Genomic DNA, 19,457 nt, shown 5'->3' on the forward strand with positions numbered 1-19,457 from the left:
AATTGAATGTACTATATATGAAGGTTTTCTTTGATCTTGTTTTGTCAGACTAATTAAAAGACATATTTTTGAAACAATTAAGAAAAACATTAAGTGAGGTGCTTTTTTCCCATGATCACGGATATTACTGTAGTGGTGTGAAAATTAGAAGAGAATCTGGAAAAGAAAAAGTACTAAAGAACTCTCAAGGAAAAAAATAGATTTTGTTTTATATTTATCATTAATTATCGAACCACACGCAGTCAATGTGATCTGTGTATAATTGTATATGTTGTGTATACTTGTTCATATCGATAAATTAGTTGGCTGAAGGGTATATATATGTAACTTTTCCTAAAAAATATTACTCCCTGCCTAGGGAAGAAAATGGAGATTTTTACATGATATAGCAAACATGCGTATTTAATAATCATAATTATACTTTAATAAATTACATTCTATAATTATGCTCGGTTTTTTCTAGCATCTTTCTCCCAATTTTGCTCGCCTTTCTCCTCTCTCTCCCAATATCGCTCACCTCTCTCCTCTATCTCCCTCCTCTCTCTCGTTCTCTCGTTGCCTCTCTACTCTCGCGCCTCTCTCTCACCCCTCTATTTGTATTATGTATTTTGCTATATGATAATTCATATATTAGGTATTTCACTCTATGATAATTCATATATTATGTATTACTATATGATAATTCATATATTATGTATTTTACTATATAATAATTCATAACAGAGACATACTATTCATACAATTATATTGTATCAATTGTATTTTGCCAAATATAGAGAATGAATACATAGAAAAAAAAAAGACACTTGTATCAATTGTATCGCTCTAATGGTTGTATCAACATACTTTCTTATAACCTCTATGCACCAACATGTATTTCTGTATCATGAATGGTAAAATCAATATAAGAGTAAATGAATACAAACGACAAAATTGTATCAACATGTATGTATCAGTATGTATAGAATACAACATGTATCAACATGTATTTTTGTATTGCAAATGAATACAAACAATGCAAGAACGAATTAATATAAGTGTTACAACATGCATGTGTCTAATATAACCTGTATTTCTATTTTCCAAATGCATACAAGCGATACAAGAACAAATAAATACAAGTGATACAACATGTATGTATAGAATACAACATGTATCAGTATGTATACATTAGACTGTATTCGTCGAATACAATATGTATTTAGCATCTCTCTTCTCTCTCCCAAATTTCACTCGTCTGTAGCTCTCTCTCTCTCTCTCTCTCCCAATCTCCTGGCATGTATCTCTCTCTCTCCTAATCTCCTCGCCTCGCCTCCCTCCTTTTACTATGAATGATAAATATCAAAACTATAGCTATAGATTTCTAATTATCCCTAAATATTAGTCAGTTATGAAAATTTCTCAAAAAAATATGCCAACAAAATTTAGATTTAATAGTGTAGCTACACATTTTCATGTTGATAATCCTCTGGTATTGTGGGCTTGACGAAATAACCAGACCCCAAGGCCCATGGATGTACGTTGTTCATCAATGGGTCAATGTAAGAGCAGAGGTCTGTCTTGCCCAGGCCCAACTCATCTCCGTAAATGTTGCTCAAATATTAACTTTGGTGCAATTTAAGATGTTCAATTATCATTGCAAAGATAGGATGATTACAAGAATGTGACATAGAGATACAACATGATAAAATAAACCACTCATGATAATATAAATTTCTCATAAAATCCTAAAAATGTCTCTTTTAGCTGGCTCAATAGTTGAAGACGTTCTAATTCGAATCATAGCATCACGAATTTCAATTAGAGTTCCATCTTTTTGTTAACTATATATTTTAAAATGACATGTTTAATTTGTGAAATAAAGCCTTGTTTCCTAGTGAAACAAGAGTGAGACTTGGGACATTTTCTTGAACTTCTTTAATTTTTTCGCTATAAAAAAGTCTTTACTTTATTTTACATTGATGATTTAACTTTATGCTTGTAATTTCCAACACTTAAGTGATACAAGATTCAAGTTTAACATACATTTTTTAAATGTAAATATATATGAACATAAAAGATGTTTAACTAACGAGTTTTAATAACTATATTCCTGTTTTAGGATACACGGATAAATAAATATGGACAACAAACATTACTATATTAGTTAGAGCAATATTTTAAAAAAAAAAGTTGAAAAAATTCTACCATTTGGATAAATGCTTTCGCTATTTTTGCTCTCTTTTGGATGGATAAATGCTTTTGCTACGTATCTTCTTGTCTTTTTTTAAAAAGAAAATCGAGGCTAAGTAAAAAGGAACGAGAAAGAAAATTTAGATAATCAATCAACTAATCTATTAAAATTCCTCACATATTTTTTAAATATTTTATTTATGTATGTTATTTTCCAATTGTAAACTTTTAAACATTTCTTTAATCTTCTTTTTTTCTTTTCACCACTTCCTTTTTAAATCTTGAAAGCAATGAATAAACAAGAATTTTCTTTATGTGTGCTTCCTCAAAATAAAAACAATTAATTATTTTCCTTTTTTTTTTTCACTTTTATCACTAAAAAATTTAAATAGTATATATATATATTTTTTATTTTTTTTTTAATTTTTTTTTAAATTATTTTTTTAATTATTTTTTTTATGTCGAAATAATAGTTTTTATGAAAAATTAATACGTAAATAATTACTGTTGAGAACCTAAGTCGGCGGTCGGAGTAGACGCAACAATTTTCTCAGCACCTTTCTCCTCCGACGATTATTTCTTCTCAATTTGAAATAAGAAACTGAAAAACACCCATCTTTAGCAATATTCCCAAGAAAAAAAATTAAGGAATAATTTTTAAAAACTAGAAAAAAAAAAAGAAAAAGGAAAATGGTGTCTTTGCTCTTTCGCCGGAGACTATCGCCGGCGAGTATTTCGCGTAAGATTCTATCACATGGTAAATTTTCAAGTTTTATTTTATACCCTTTTCTTTATACTCTGTAGTTCTCATTGTTTTATCGGAAAATAAAATAATGAAGAAAAAAATGTTTTTTTTATTGGTTAAGTTCTTGTAAAGTTATTTTCTTTATTGAATAGAATAGTGGAGGATGAAAAATATGGAGGTGAAAAGTTGGATTTTTGCTGGGAGATTTTTGGTTTTTTGTCAGCATTTTAGAGAATGCTAGTATATTCATTTGTTTAAACTTTAATTTTGAATCATATTTGAGTTGTCAAAATAGATGGAGAAACTGTTTATCTGTATGCAGATATTTAATGATTATGTACAGTTTCAGTTGATTGCTAAATGTGGAATACTTTGGATTCTAAAGTTGATTTACTATTTTGAAGGGATGTTGGATAGAAAGCTGTGATTTTTGCACTTTGACTTTCATGTAGTCGAAAAATTTGATGTAGAGTTCCTTGTAGGATGAGAATTTTGTATTTATGTATGATTGAGATTGAGATTCAGTTATTTATTTTTGTTCACAAGCGAATCAGGCCAAAATAAAGCAGAAAAGATTCACACAGTCGACGGCATTTTCTTTGGTATTTAAGCACAGAGATGCTGTCTTTTATATATTGTACAAACAAGTGAATCAGGCCAAATTAAAGCAGAAAAGATTCACATAATCGACGCCAATTTTCTTTGGTATTTAAGCACAGTGATGCTATCTTTTATATTGTACAAACAAGTGAATCAGGCCAAAATAAAGAAGAAATGATTCACATAGTTGACGCCAATTTCTTTGGTGTTTAAGCACAGTGATGCTGTCTTTTATATTGTACATAAATGCAAGAGAATTGACTCTGCTTGCTAGGAAGAGTTGGTTTCTTTCTGTGCAGATCTTCTTGTTATTTATATCATATTTGCATCTTTTGATTCTTGAGTTTCTTCATCAAGTAGTCTACAGAAAAATATAAAGAGTTCTTCTCTGGTGATGGTAATACATATTTGTCCTTTATAATTTGATGCCTGAGGTGATATTAGCCTATCTAGACTTCTTTCATGAATTAGCACATGTGATGTCAATGTCACATCTTAAGGAATGTGAATTTCATCGTAACATGGTAGGAGGGATATTGTCTATTAGACTATTATCGATGTTGATTGAGACCGCAAGACCTGCTTAGTTCCTAGATCTACTTCAGTCGTTATGTTTTTGACAAGTTCATGCTGTCTTGTGGAGAACTAGTATGATAACTCTTGCAAAAAATTCATTTTTTTAATTGAGAAAACAGTGAGAATGATTTCTGCTCAGTTTATGTAGGGTGTTTCAATAGTTCTTGCTCTTTTTATGTTGTATCTGTGTGTGCACGCATAGATTGACATCATGCCAAGTTTATGTTTTGGTGCTTTTACTGATTCTACTTGCGGAGTATAATATGTCCTTTGCTATTTGGTCATTTCTAAAACTATGAAGTTGTAGTTGCAAAACTGTGGCAGGCTTGCAGCCAACCGATTATTAACGACTCAAGCACTTTTTTGTTGGACAGGTGGTGGGGAGTTTTATTTGCTCCCGTGGAATATGACAACAGAAGCTTCTTTTGGTATTTGTAATTGCTTAAGGCAATTCAGCAGTTCTACTGCTGCTAGAAAAGTTGATTTTACAGACCTTACGTAAGAAATGTATCTTGTTTCTTATTTATTGCATGAAAGAAGATCATCCACTATTTTTGTTGGTTCCTTGATTTTATATAGAAACCTTTTTGTTTTGTACATATTTATAATACCTGATCAAAGAAGAAAAAATGTGTACTGTGATTTTTCCATCGTAATTCATTTCAAATTTCAGTCATCCACATACATGGTATCCATATGCTCGAAAGAAAAGCAGGAATGTCTTTTTACATGTGGGCCCAACAAACAGCGGCAAAACATATCAGGCCCTAAAACAGCTCGAATCAAGTTCTTCTGGTAAACTGTAAATGTCAATACTATGAAATTTTCTGAGTTAATTTCTCTGCTTCCAATTAATGGAATTGCCTTAAGCACATAAATTAATTAGTTAGAATCTATAATTCAGGTGTTTATTGTGGCCCTCTGAGGCTGTTAGCATGGGAGATTGCAAAAAGATTGAACAAGTCAAATGTTCCTTGTGATCTTATTACTGGACAAGAAAGGGAGGAAGTTGAGGGTGCAAGACATAAGTCTGTTACAGTAGAGATGGCTGATGTTTCATCTGACTACGACTGTGCGATTATTGATGAAATTCAGGTGTGCCTGTAACTTATATGTCAATCATTTTTGTGTTTTTTTTGGTTGTGTGTGTGTGTATTTACACACAAAATATGAGTAAGAGAACCATCTCTCCTATATTTCATGTCTCAAAGCCAAGTCATCTCATAGACTGATAGGTGGCCTTTCTGTTTGAGAAACTAATCTGCTTTTTTTTTCTAGGAATCTACAGTATTTTCTCTAGCTGCTTGGTCTAGTGGAGCTATTTCCTGGATGAACTGTTTGACCAGAGTGTAGCTTTTTAGGGATTCAATGTTGCCATTTCCAATTGATCTACACTGACTTAGCACTTCTGGATCTGGTAGACGCATAAAGGGTTACTTTATAGAACGTTTCTTGGTAGAGTTGGTACCTTAAGAGTTGATCCTTTGTCTGAGGAACTTTCTTTCTAGTAGCACCCCAACTGGGTATCTTTAGGAATTGGTTATCTCTGTATAAATCATTTTGAAGGGAAGCTAATTGACTTTCCTGACTGTTTTAGTTGAACTTCCCTTTTTTGGGTGACTGGGGCGGGTGGGGGGTCCTTTTGGGTTTTTCATTTTTTGGTAAGAAAAGATGAAACATTGACAGAGAACATATGGTCATCAATTCATCATATGCTTTGGTGGGATATCTTTTGAGATTCAACCGCTAGAACTCCTATTAGCTTTAGAATCTCTGTCAACCTTATGTTCTGCTCCAATTACTAAGGCAATAAAATTTCTGTTACCAAAGTGGCTAATTGGGCCCTAGAATCACTACATGAATGCACCTTGAGTGGTTTTCATGAGGCCAGAAACTTCTAAGAAGTAGAGCTTTGTGAGGCAGGCTTACCTCCTAACCATTTTAGATAATAGTGTCTTCTTGTGATACTTCACGTACAATGATAAGGTTATGCAATCTACTCCATCTGTTCACTTTTACTTGTCCACAACAAACTTTGCACTCCCTTTAAGAAATAATAAATGAAATGTATATATATTTTAACCCACAAAGTTCATGGAGTGCAAGTTAAGTGGCTAACGCATGAGTTGGAGGTGGAAGTGAGGATTGATGCGCAAGTTATACCCACGAGAGGAAGTTTCAAGTATCTTGGGACAATAATCCAAGGAGACGGGGATATTGACGATGGTGTTATACATTGTATTGGAGCAGGGTGGGTGAAATGGAGGCTTGACTCCTGAGTGTTGTGTGATAAGAATATGTCGTCAAGAACGCCACGTTTAGATGATGGAGGTGGCGGAGATGAGGATGCTCAGATGGACGTTTAGGCATATTAGGAGAGATATGATTAGAAATGAAGTTATACAAGGCTAGGTGAGAATGACCTCTGTGGTAGACAAGATAAGAAAAGTGAAATTGAGATTGAGGTCGGCCGGAAAAAAACAGGGGGAGATGATTAGACATGACACGATACAACAACTTACTGAGGACATGACCCTAGATATAAAGGTTTGGAGGTTGAGGATCAAGGTAGAAGGTTAGTAGGTAACCAAGTGTTGTCGCACTTTTTGTGGGAGAGATAGGGAGCTAGCCTCCTCCTCTCGTCTTCTCCTTATTAGTAGTATTACTTTGTAGTCACGTAGTCCCTTATTTTTCAAAGTGCATTACTATATGTTGCTTCATTTGGTTTTGTATATTACTATTTTGTTGTCATATTTTTCTTGCAATTCTGCTTCAAAAATATTTCTTTTGAGCCGAAGGTCTATCGAAAATAACCTCTCTACCCTACAAAGGTAGAGGTAAGGTCTGCATGCAGTCTGCCCTCCCCAAACCCCATTTGTGAGATCCACCGGGTATTATGTTGTAGTCTTAAGTTTTAGGAAATGATTTCGGTAATAACTAATTAATGTTAAAGGAAAAAACATGAAAAACTATGTGTTTTTCGATTGGTATGGTAAGGTGGAATTTTTAGCTTAGTGGACAAGTAAAAGTGAACAGGATATTTGCTCCATGTGGGTTCCAAGCCCCCTGTTAGAAAGGAAAAATGGTACTAAAAGAGGGCTTGGGGGTATATATACTCCACAAATTGATGATGGTTCATGAGAATATTATGAAGTGAAATCAGGAAGAGACTCCCCTTCGTTTCTCCTCTTTTCCTAGATTTCGATCATGCTATGAAGCCTTTCTAGTTTCTTCAGAACATTCAAATTTGGTTGCAAGGGAAAACAATAAAAAATTGACTTGATATCGGTCTTCATTCTTGTAATTTTAAGAGAGAGAGAGAGAGAGAGAGAGAGTGGGACTTTAGTGTCAGACTTTTCTTTAAGCCTCATCACTTGTTCTGAACCAAATGTGTTCTTTTTGCTAATGCCTATTAAAGGATCACAGAGTTACCCAGTTCTGTTTGTTACTGTTTCTTCTATCCTAGGATAATTGACTGTGTATGCGATCAACTTTGTTCAGATGATAGGGTGTAGGTCAAGGGGTTTTTCATTTACACGTGCGTTATTGGGACTAGCTGCTAACGAGTTGCATCTGTGTGGAGATGCAGCAGTTGTTCCTCTTGTTCAGGAAATCCTCAAAGTGACTGGAGACACCATCAAGGTACTGAGCTTTTCTTCTCTGGTGTTTAAACTAAAGATGGTGTGCATTTGAAAACTTTCAAAAACACTAGTTTGCAAACTAATTTTGTGAGTTTTTGCAAACTCTGTTGGTTGAGTTTTTGTCAAAACATGTTAATTTTTTTTTAGTCCTAAGCTCAGTTTTCCGCATCTTTCTATTGTAATGAATTTATTACAGTTGTGAACTCTTGGATGTTGTATTTAATTTTATGATGTGAGATCTTCCTGTATTAGTTGTCTATGCATGACCCTCCTCTAGAAGATTTGTTTCCCAAAAGTTACTACCTCCATAGTAGGTGGGAAAAATAAATCTGAAAAAGTTTACAAAATGCGCAATCTGATTATTTCAATATTTTGTCTAGAAATATCTGACATGCTTGTCGCTTATTAGAATTAATTGAAGATACGTTCTTCAAAATTTGTTCAGGGATAAGGAAAGCTGGGGCTAAGTTCCTGCATAGTCAATTCCTTGAGTCCTTGCAGTAGCCCTTGATGATTTTAAAGAAGATACTCATCTATAGGCCACTAGGGTGAATAAATATCTTGGACAATACAAGGTATTTTATATCTCCTTGATGCCAGAAGTGAAACCAATTACTTCATTAAAAAAGAATTATCTTGACAACATATCTCCCATAAAAAAATATCTTTTCAACATAGACGAGGCTGAAGCCAAATTTCCTCTTTTATTTGATAGTCTAATATTATACTCATTGAACTTGATGTGTACGTCTAATGCCTTAAGTTTAATGGGCTTGTTTGCATGGGGCATAACTTAGTTCAGTGCCAAAGGATAGAAAAAGTTTTATTAGGTCATCCTGCATGCGTGGGATACTTGAAGTTTAGTTGATTAAAAAGCATCACATCTAACTTGAAGTACTTGTACAGTAATTATGCCTAGGATGTATAGATAGCAGATAGCCTATCTTGTATTTTACTCTATGAGCGTTCAGATGTGGGCAAGGAAGGGGGTGAGGGAGTTGCTGATTACTACCTCCTGCTTTTACCTTTAACATAGCCCTTTACCCTTTCTCTTTTACTTCCTGTCTTGTACTTCCACTGCTTTTTACCCGACCAAACGTAATCGCGAGATGTACTGCTTAGGGTAGAGTATAACTAGATTGGATGGGTCAGGGGTCTTGTCTTTTAGTGCTACATGCCGTTGACCTTGTCTTGCTTCCTTCAATTGGCTTTATACATCAAAAAGTCCTCTAAGTCATGATTTGAAATCTTACAGCTGAGATCAAATCCTACCGATAAGATCTTTTGGTTGTTTTGTGACCATTGCCATTTTCATGCAAGGAACAATATTGGATTATGTTTCTATTGTCATTCTCGTGATTGGAGAGTGCATATCTTCTTTTTTTTAGTGGATGGACTTTTTTAATATCAGTCCGATACTCCAAGCTATTTTTTCCATTGCCTCCTAGTTTATTTGTGCTAGTAACTTTATGTTCATTTTTTTTAAGGCTTGCTACAAATAATGTGACTTTCTTTGTTCCCCTTTGATGCCAGGTTCAGTACTATGAGAGGCTCTCGCCTCTTGTCCCATCAAAGGTTCCTTTGGGATCGTTCTCCAATATACGGACTGGTGATTGCGTTGTCACCTTCTCGCGTACGGAAATATACAGGATGAAGGTGAGGAACAACCTTACACATTAATGTCATGGCCACCCCTGTCGCAGTAGGATAGAAAGGAAGAAAGAGTGACATATTGATGAGTCATAAGCTGATGCTGCTTTAGTGTAAGGCATAATACATAAATATGACCCTTAACTTGGCTTCAACTGGCAACTATGACCTCTAACTTTACTAATGCACAAGTAGGCACTTTAACTATCCAAAACTTGAACAAATAGACACATTCGTCCTACATGGCAATTTTGTATCCTACGTGGCTTCCTACGTGTATTGTGCCACGTAGAACATGTGTGTCTACTTGTTCAATTTTATACAAGTTTAAAGGCCTACTTGTGCACACCCAAAGTTGGAGGGCATAAATGTGAAATGAGGCCAAGTTAAATGGCATATTTATGTATTATGCCTTAGTGCAACTTGTTGGATAGCAGGTTTAAACTGATAGGAGAAGTTAGAGCAAGTGGATTTAAATTACTGGAGTAATTGGCTGGGCAAATCATAATCCCAGCACAACTGGGTAGGGGATGCAGTAAATTGGCATGTACAATGTATCCTGACAGCAAGTTGAAATCAATTGGCACTAAATTGATGAAGTTTTAATACGAGTTAAATTTAGTTCTGCTTCGAATAATCCCAAGATTTTGTTATAGCCATTGAACTTCTTGTCCTGATATGCTCAAAGGATCATTGAAATTTTAGATTTTAAAGTTCTGCTTATCCTGATTCATACTATTATTGTTAATGTTAACAGAAGCAAATTGAAGCTGGAGGAATGCATTGTTGTTCTGTTGTTTATGGTTCATTGCCGCCAGAGACTCGAACTAGACAGGTTTACTTCTGATCCTTCTTTGTTGATGCTGCCTGCGTTTGTTTCTTAATTCTTGGTTAGTTGTGATCCATTTTTGTTCAGGCTGAGGATAACTCATTTTATGAACATTATCATCGTAGTAGAGTCTCTCTTTAATCATCAACTATTTACTATGGCCGTATGACCTTCCTGTCATCTGCCCAGACCTACTCTTCTTGCATATGAGCTATCTTCCTCTTTTTTATTTTTTATTTTTGTCCTTCAGTGTGCTATGATCAGTCCTAGTTTATATTACAGCTTTTATGGCATTCCATGTGATGACTTGAATAAATTACAATCTACGTTTAATGTCTATTATCATGCTGGCAAATTAGCTAGTAAGTACTTTCTTTAAAATTGCAGGCTGTTATGTTCAATGATGCAAGCAGCAACTCTGATGTTCTTGTCGCGAGTGATGCTATTGGGATGGGTCTCAACCTTAACATTTCTAGAATTATATTTTCAACGTTACAGAAATTTGATGGTGTTGAAGTACGGGACCTAACTGTACCAGAGATAAAGCAGATAGCAGGTATGTTATTTTACTGGAGAGCAACTTGGTACAGATGGTCAGATCTGATTGAGTACTTATCTTTCAGGAATTCAGCATCATAACTTTCCTTTTAATATTGTAGGTGGTTGAAAATGGTTTAGTAGTATTCGATATGCTCTTTCTTCTTAAAATACAAAAGCAGCGACTCTGTTATACGTGAAGTTTAAGGAGCTTAATAATGTGATTAGACACAATTAACCTCCTTTATAATAATTATCGGAGATATTTTTTTAAATCAACACTTAATGTTGTAATTAGACGCATCTTAACTTCCTTCCTTGAAATGTGTATACTATAGGAGATAATTTATAAGAATGACCATTTACTGAATAAAATAAAGAACAATTACATAAACGAAAAACAAAGAGGATGGATGTTGGGTGGGGAGGCTCATTTTCCATCTGAAGCTTCTTAGTCATTGTATAGTAAAATGCTATATATTGAAGCATTATAGAGACCCCTGGACAAAGTATTCAGAGATTTTATTTCATCTGTGTTCCTTTTCCTGTACAGTTTTTTGTTATATGAAGATCTCTTTTTTCTCCTCTTTACTTCCTGTCACGACCCAAGCCTAGGACCTAGATGTGACATGGCGAATGAGGAACCCGAAAATACCTCAAACAAGCCTCTTAGCATTTTTTTTAGCCTTTCATAGGTAATGACAATAAATAAATAAGCGAAAATCATAATAGTAAATCTTCAACTTACATATGTCCAACAATACATTTAACTTTTAGATTTAACGGGGCTATACAAGTCCCTACCTCACCCTCAATCATAATAGAAAGAAATATCATAGTAAGTGTCTAAAGATCTCAACATATCATAAGCTAGAAAGATAAAGGAGTATTGTTCCCGGAACATGGGAACTCACCAAAAGTAGCCTTCAAACGAAATCTCAACTGGCCACGTGGAGGAGAACAAGGAGGAGCACCAGTCCATACATGGTGATATCATGTAGGCAAAAGAGTATGCGTTAGTACTTTGAATGTACTAAGTTTGTTGGCATGCATTACAAAGTAAAACATTTAGGACATTTATAAGGTAAAGTACATAAATGAGTGCATGCATGAGTAATCAAGTAGATATCATTTAAATCATACATATGTGGATATATACATGCATGAGTAATTATGTAAATAGCATTTGAAACGTTCATTTGTGAGAAGTTGACTATAACCGACATTAAGACCATGTGAGCTATTACATGGAATCCAACATAACACCCTACGTTGGCCGGGGAGTCTACTTGCCTAGGGTAGAACTCCGTCAACTTTACATTCATTCTTTAACTTTAACTTTAAGGGCTTTCATGGATCCATTAGCCTAAGCCTACAAGGCTTCTATGTTGGCACATAGTTAATGAGACAAGGGATTGCTACTAGGATTTCCTTATCGAATCCCACCTCAATTCCCCATTCGGTGCTAAGTCAATCCCACAGAATAGTTTAATACTTCAAAATAGTCATAGCATATAGCTTGAGAATTCAAAACATCACATTCGGCGGAATAGCTCATTAAAACCTTTAGTGATTCAAATATGCAAGAATTGGCCTTATAGCATAAAGAATCCATCATTCATAGCATTCCATCATTCTTTTATTTTATAAGACTCCCTTTTTATCATAGACATTGCTTTCATAAACATTTATTTGGAATCAAAACTTTCAAGTCAAACTTCATTGAAAATATAATAAAACTAGGTGGGTTTAAATCACTTCAACTTTCAAACGTGTATGTAAATGAAATTATGCATAAATACTTTGAAATCCATTAATTAAAAATCATGCTTTGAACAATCCACCATGAATTTCAAGAACCTTTAAAGAAATAAATAGAGAAATTACTTGCAAACCATCAATTCATACATATGAAATCATTTTGCTTTAAAATAGACCAATAATCATTAGTTTAACCATGATTTATGCTATTAAGTAGAAATAAAAATTACCCATAAAAAAAATCTTATTTGAAATTAAGAGATTTAGTTGAAAGAGTTTTGGACTCCATGGGTGGAAGAACCCATGGATAAATACCACATACCTTAGAGTAAAGTTTAAAGAAAATAAAAATAATTTATCATATAATCAAAATATTTTAGGCATGAGAGTGGAAGGAATATTCTCATTGAAGTCTTACATACCTGGAATTTGAAGCTTTACTCAGAATCGAAGGACTTAATGAACACTCTTGAATCCTAGTCTTTTCTCCTCGCCGAAGCGTTTTTTGTACTACCCGGAGTATATGAATCACCAGAATAGTATTTCTACACTACTAAGAACTAAAATTATATTTTGAGAATGAGTAAAGAAGTGTATAGATAGAAGAGTTGCTTGAGAGAGCTTGATGAACAAAATGATGAAATAAGGTGGGTATTTATAGGTGTGAAAGAGGTACTTAACAATAATTAAAATAATTATAAAGAAAAATCTAAAAATTTAATAGAGGATTGTGATGTCATGGGTGATGTCAAATGGATCTAGATCTTATATGATTGATGAGATGAATCTTCTTTTTATGGAATACCCTTTTTCGGAGCTATGTTTGAATAAGATAACTTTCTAATTAGGAATTGATGTCTTCGTATGAATTGTTTCTCTAGAAGTCTTCTTTCATGTCGTTCAAGAATCAACTGATTTGGAGCATCCTACAGTGAGATGTGATTTTTCTTCTACAAATACTCTATTTCTTCATAGCACCAGGTATTGCAAAGATTAATTTATTTGACCTACTTAGCTTCCGAATCTTAAGCTATGGTCCCACAAAAGTTGTAGGTAATGATATTGGGGTTATTTAGAAATTTGAATCACCTAATTTAGACCATCGTATAAAAAGTTATGTCCAAAATACAGAAGCAGTATCATTTTCGTCGAGAATTGGAATATCATATACAATGTTTTTAGGGGGTGTTACACTTCCCTCCCTTCCGAAGACTATGCATAGGGTGATACCATGTGAGAAATATTGGAAAAGAATATTATTAAATTGTGTCTTTACGTTATTACACAAAGACCCTATTTATAGACACTATAAAACAATCATTTTCCAAGTAGAATACTATAAACTATTCATATTTCTATTCCTATTCTAAGTAGGATACTATAATCTATTCCTATTTCTATTCCTATTCTAAGTAGGATTGTGTACACCTATTCCTATTCTAACACTCCCCCTCAAGCTGGTGCATACAAATCATATGTACCTAACTTGTTACACATATAATTAATATGAGGACCGGTGAGGGACTTGGTGAAGATATCTGCAAGTTAATCACTTGACTTCACAAATTTTGTAACAATATCTCCCAAGAGTATCTTTTCTCTGACAAAGTGACAATCAATCTCAATGTGCTTAGTCCTCTCATGAAACACTGAATTTGATGCGATATGTCGATAAAACACAGAGTGATAAATTTCTGAATTGCAATGTTGAACTTCCCAAACCAAGCTTGAGAAGACTGTTTCAGATCATAGATTGACTTGAGATGACTGTTTCAGACCATAGAGTGACTTACACAATCGACATACAAAGGCTACCAGACTCCCCCCTAAGCAACAAAATCAGATGGTTGCTCCATATAGACTTCTTTCTAGAGATCACCGTGGAGAAAAACATTCTTAATGTCCAACTGATTAAAAGGCCAATGGAGAACGACAACAATAGATAGAAAAAGGCGACATATGCTATTTTAGCCATGAGAGAGAAAAATCACTGTAATCTAGTTCAAATATCTGAGTATGCCTTCTTTTTTTTTTTTTTTGGCGAAAGTAAATCTGAAACAGAAAGAAAACACTGCAGGAAAACTCAGATCTCTCAGAAACAATGCAATGGCCGCTGAAAAATGCTCGAAATCTGGTATAAAATATATGAAATGTCTCAAAATTAAGAGATAAGTAGATCTTAAACAAGAAAGTCACCGTAAAACTGGCCGGAACATGCTCATGCCCTAGATTATTAGATTTGATGGCTGAAAATTGCCAAGAGATGAGGAGATATTAAATAAGAAAGTCACCGTAAAACTGACCGGAACATGCTCATGCCCTAGATTATTAAATTTGATGGCTGAAAATGATCACAATCTAAGAAAAAAAACTATATGAGTAGGGTCAGAATGATGACCTGACCCTATTGAGAAAGAGAATGATATGGGTAGGGTCGGAATGATGGCACGACCCTACACAAATAAGAGAGTAGTCATCGGAAAGATGGCACATTGCTACGCAAATCAGATATGAAAAAATAGTCACCGGAAAGATGGCACGGTGCTACGCAAATCGAATATGAGAAAGTAGTCACCGGAATGATGCACGGTGCTACAGAAATAGTTATGAGAAAGTAGTCCGAAAAAATGCACGGTATGCAAGGTGCTATGCAAATTAGATATGAGATGAAAAGATATACAATGACCCAGACTTTTGCTAACATAATCATTGGCCAGACGGGCGGCATATATGAGTAATAGCCACCTGCCGTCAGCGGAAGTTCTTTAATTCTTTACCAAGATCGTAGAGACTCTGATACTATGTGAGAAATATTGGAAAAGAATATTATTGAATTGTGTCTTTATATTATTACACAAAGACCCTATGTATAGACACTATAAAACAATCATTTTTCAAGTAGAATACTATAAACTATTCATATTTCTATTCCTATTCTAAGTAGGATACTATAACCTATTCCTATTTCTATTCCTATTCTAAGTAGGATTGTGTACACCTATTCCTATTCTAACAATGACATTTGGTAGAGTGTTCTATGGAAGTCTATTACAAGAACTCCATTGCCAGTTTTTTACATATTCTTTGGTCAAATTCTATGTTGCTCGGACTCTTCAAAAATTTCAACGGGTGCGTGTCGGATTCTCCAAAAGTAGTATATTTTTGGAGAATCCGACACAGGTGCGGCATCAAAATTGAAGAGTCTGCGCAACTTAGGTCAAATTACAACAACATACCCAGTGTAATCCCACAAGTGAAGTCAGGGGAGGGTTAGTGTGTACTGTGTAGTGTGTACACATACCTTACTCTTAACTTGGGAGGTAGAGAGGTTGTTTCTGGTAGACCCTCGGCCTAAGAAAATAACAGGAGTGAAGAAACCAAGGCAAAATATTGTAAAGGCATGACAAAGCATTCCGAAAAAGGAACACTAACTACTCATGTATTGAGTAGTAATCTTTCCTCAAAACCTACTCACTTGAAAAGTTTAAGAATGAAGAAGGGTAGAATTACTGAATGAGTATGAGCTTTGGCTGATACCCGAGGCTTCAGAGAAGTATTCTCATGGGATCCGAAGCCATCAGCCACCCTTACTTTGTTGTACTGGGTTAACAAGAGCTAACCACTCTCTATACACTTCAGTTTTGGAACAGAAAAATAGTGTCATGAGAAATATATCATCCAAATGGAAATTTTCTTAATTTTGTTTTTTCAGATTCACTTCATTCCAAACATCCGATTACTGATGGAAATATCTGTTCAGAAAGAGTTCCCAAAAAATTGTTCCTTGGTGTCTTGGATTCTGGACTTTTTGAATAGGTTTTAGCAGCTTTACTAAATGCCCAACTTCTGAACCAAGTGAGCTTCAAATCTAAATTTGGACACTTCGACGTATTTTCAGGAGCTACGTGAACGTCATCCAGAACTTATGCACATCTATTAATATTCTGTGAAATGATCATTTTGGCGATTAAACTCTCTTGTAGGACGAGCTGGCAGGTACAAATCCAATTTTCCTATTGGTGAAGTAACTTGTTTGGAAGCAGATGATCTGCCATTACTTCATTCCTCACTGGATTATCCATCTCCTGTACTTGAGGTGATTGACTTACGGCTGAATTAGTGCCATCCTCAATTCTGGAATGTTATCGTTACATTTGTTGCCGTTTTATTGTAGAGGCAGTCTCCCCTACAAGATCAATTCCTTAGAATGCTTTCAATTTTAATGGGATGTTTTAATCAAGAGCAATAAATTTACAATGCAGCGAGCTGGCCTCTTTCCAAACTTTGACCTTTTATACATGTATTCTCGTCTACATCCAAAGCATGGAATACATGAGATACTGGTGAGTTACTAGCTCAGATTCTCAGAGTCTAGTTTTACAATAATCATCTACTTATGACTTGCAAAGGACCTCTATCATGTGTGTTTCTGTCTTCCGTATATGTCGTTATTAGAAAATTGGGAAGGAAAATATAAAATGTTAATAGATGTGTTCTAATACAATGGATTTTGCCACCAAAACTGTTACACAGTGGTTTGCTCCCTTTTTGCTTTCTGCGAGATTGCAGATAGAGTGCTCATGTCTATTCTACTTTTTTCCTTATAGGAGCATTTTATGGACAATGCCAAGTTATCAGAACATTATTTCATTGCTAATTGTGACGAATTGTTGGTATGGTATTCTTGTTCAAATTTGTTTTCTTTCCTCCTTGTAGCAGACTGTCTAATTTCTACATTATATTCCGTCCTTGCAGTTTTTCATTTTTATTTTTTCCATGTTGGATTATTAATATTTTTTTTTTTGGTTGATTCTACTGTACCTGCGGGAATAGAAAGTTGCTGCTCTTATTGATACACTACCCCTCAGTTTGCGCGATAAATATCTTTTTTGTATAAGGTAACATCTTTGGCTCTTACGGAGAAGGTAAGTGAAAGCTTTGACATTTATTGTAGTTTTCTGTAGCTTGGCAATAGTAACAGGGAACATTCTAGGCACGTACTCAAATCCATAATTTAGGGGGAAAAAAGGGGGTTTCTAGCATTGACTCATTTCTGTTTGTCATATGTAGTCCGGTTGACATGGATGATGACATTTCATCTCAAGGCCTCACTCAAGTAAGATGATTTTTTCCTTAGGCATTTCAAGGATGGCTGTTTTGAATGACTACTTTAATGATCACTGCTTTGATGCATCAGTTCGCGACAAATTATTCTAACAATGGCCTGGTACAACTGCGAGAAATATTTACTCCTGGGACGCTTAAGGTGCCAAAATCTCATACTGCACTTAAGGAGCTTGAATCCATTCACAAGGTTAGCATGTCGTATTTTGTTATATCACACTTTGTCCACACCTGTTAAGAAGTTCACCAGGGGAAAGTGAGGAACCTATAGTCGAGGGAGCAGTCCTTTTTATAAAAACCATAGCTGGATCTCTTAATTTCCAAACCCTAAGAGTAATTGGGTACAAGTGTTTAGAATGATTTCTGAATTCATATCCTCTGTAACATATGAAGTTTTATGTATATGAAAGCATTTTGGTTGTGTACCTTAGTGATCACGATAATTGCACTTATAATGATCTTAGCGAAACCTTAATTTGCTTCAAAAGACAAATTGCTTACAAGTATTGGATTAAATGGGGCTCGATAAAGTGGAATGTATATGGAGGATTGAGGTTAAGTTGATGGTGACTCATATTTATTGGTGCTCAACTGTAAAAGAGCCCTTTTGTGCAAGGGTGGTGTGGAAATTCTTGGAGTATGTTTATTAATTATCTGGGGGGAGGGGGGGGGGGGGGGGAGAGGGGGAAGAGATTCACTCTGATTATTAATTATTTTCAGAGTATGTTGGTAACTCTGTTGAGGTATGTCAAAATTTCATTTTCTTCCGTAACTCCTTGAGAACATCATGTAGAAAAGCTTCTTATATCTTCTGTTAGATGGAATTTGACCAGATTTTCTGCTCATATGTACCATTTATTGCTCTATTCTATTCAATGTTTAAACAAAGTCATAACACTTGGTAGTTGGAACAGAAGCTGGGAGTATGGCAGTCTGCCTGTTAATTTAAAAAATCATTTGCCTCCTGTTACTTATCTAACATAGATATTATCTTGGTCCAAACTTGTTTTTCCAATGTGTGCATTTAGACTGCTGTAACTGTTACTTGGTGACGACAATGCCTATCAAGATGGTTGCTAAATGTGTGCATTGTTATCTACTGATGTTTTCTGTTTGGGTGTTCCCTGGATAACATGTCAAATAGAATATACCCTTATTAGCTATTTTTATTATTATATGAAATTCACTGTTTCTCATAATTGGAAGGTTTTGGATCTGTATGTTTGGTTGAGTTATCGCTTGGAGGAGAGCTTTCCAGATCGAGAGCTGGCTTCCTCACAGAAGGCTGTTTGCAGCATGTGAGTATAATTAGTAGCCCCTTTCTGTTTTAATTAAGTCCTTACTCTGATATCTGATGCTCTTAAATCGTTCATTTTCAGGTTAATAGAGGAGTTCCTGGAAAGATTCGGATGGCAAAGGCCTAGGACAAAGAGATTAACTCAAAATAGTAGATTGATTTCACTGATCTCCCAAGAAACGAGACAGAAGTTTTAACTCTTCGTGTTACTATTCAAATATGTCAAACAAGGTGGCTCTAGAAGGAAGCTTCTGAATCACGAAATACACACCCCATGTTTAACACTGATTCTGGTCAAGAAGTTTGGCTGGTTTCCAGGGAATGCATTTGTAGTTTTCTTTCTTAGGTCGAAGCAATTGGATGTGTTCACTGTACATTATGCTCAAAGATATATTCTCCAACAGATTACAACAGTATTCTTTTGTAGTATTTATTTTCCTTAAGAGTACAATGAGATACATCTTTCATTTTGTCCAATCTTCTCTCAAGCAAAGAGCCTTTTGATTTAGAACTTCAATAACATGA

General features: G+C 34.8%; 1 protein-coding gene across 2 annotated transcripts; it reads left to right on the forward strand.

The window, feature by feature from the left end:
• Positions 1-2,662: 2,662 nt before the first annotated feature.
• LOC129883027 (ATP-dependent RNA helicase SUV3, mitochondrial) lies at positions 2,663-19,409 on the forward strand. Of its 2 annotated transcripts, none has more exons than XM_055957565.1 (16): positions 2,663-2,929; positions 4,468-4,591; positions 4,767-4,888; positions 4,998-5,188; positions 7,595-7,735; positions 9,268-9,390; positions 10,142-10,219; positions 10,601-10,769; positions 16,495-16,607; positions 16,774-16,854; positions 17,119-17,184; positions 17,345-17,409; positions 17,582-17,627; positions 17,709-17,825; positions 18,842-18,933; positions 19,015-19,409. In XM_055957565.1, exons 1-16 carry the CDS (start codon positions 2,863-2,865, stop codon positions 19,127-19,129), a joined length of 1,710 nt encoding a protein of 569 aa, XP_055813540.1. In that variant the 5' UTR covers positions 2,663-2,862; the 3' UTR covers positions 19,130-19,409. The 2 variants fall into 2 exon arrangements, with proteins under 2 accessions (XP_055813540.1, XP_055813541.1); XM_055957566.1 differs by having other exon boundaries at positions 2,663-2,911.
• Positions 19,410-19,457: the final 48 nt, after the last annotated feature.

Source organism: Solanum dulcamara, chromosome 3, assembly GCF_947179165.1.
Source record: "Solanum dulcamara chromosome 3, daSolDulc1.2, whole genome shotgun sequence".
Classification (NCBI taxonomy): Eukaryota; Viridiplantae; Streptophyta; class Magnoliopsida; order Solanales; family Solanaceae; genus Solanum; species Solanum dulcamara.

Excerpts from the sequence above, each read along its gene's own strand:
- LOC129883027 (XM_055957565.1), top strand. The coding sequence starts at position 2,863 with ATGGTGTCTTTGCTCTTTCGCCGGAGACTATCGCCGGCGAGTATTTCG. Across the intron at positions 10,220-10,600 it reads CAGAGACTCGAACTAGACAG|GCTGTTATGTTCAATGATGC; the intron begins GTTTACTTCTGA and ends TTAAAATTGCAG. Across the intron at positions 16,855-17,118 it reads ATGGAATACATGAGATACTG|GAGCATTTTATGGACAATGC; the intron begins GTGAGTTACTAG and ends TTTTCCTTATAG.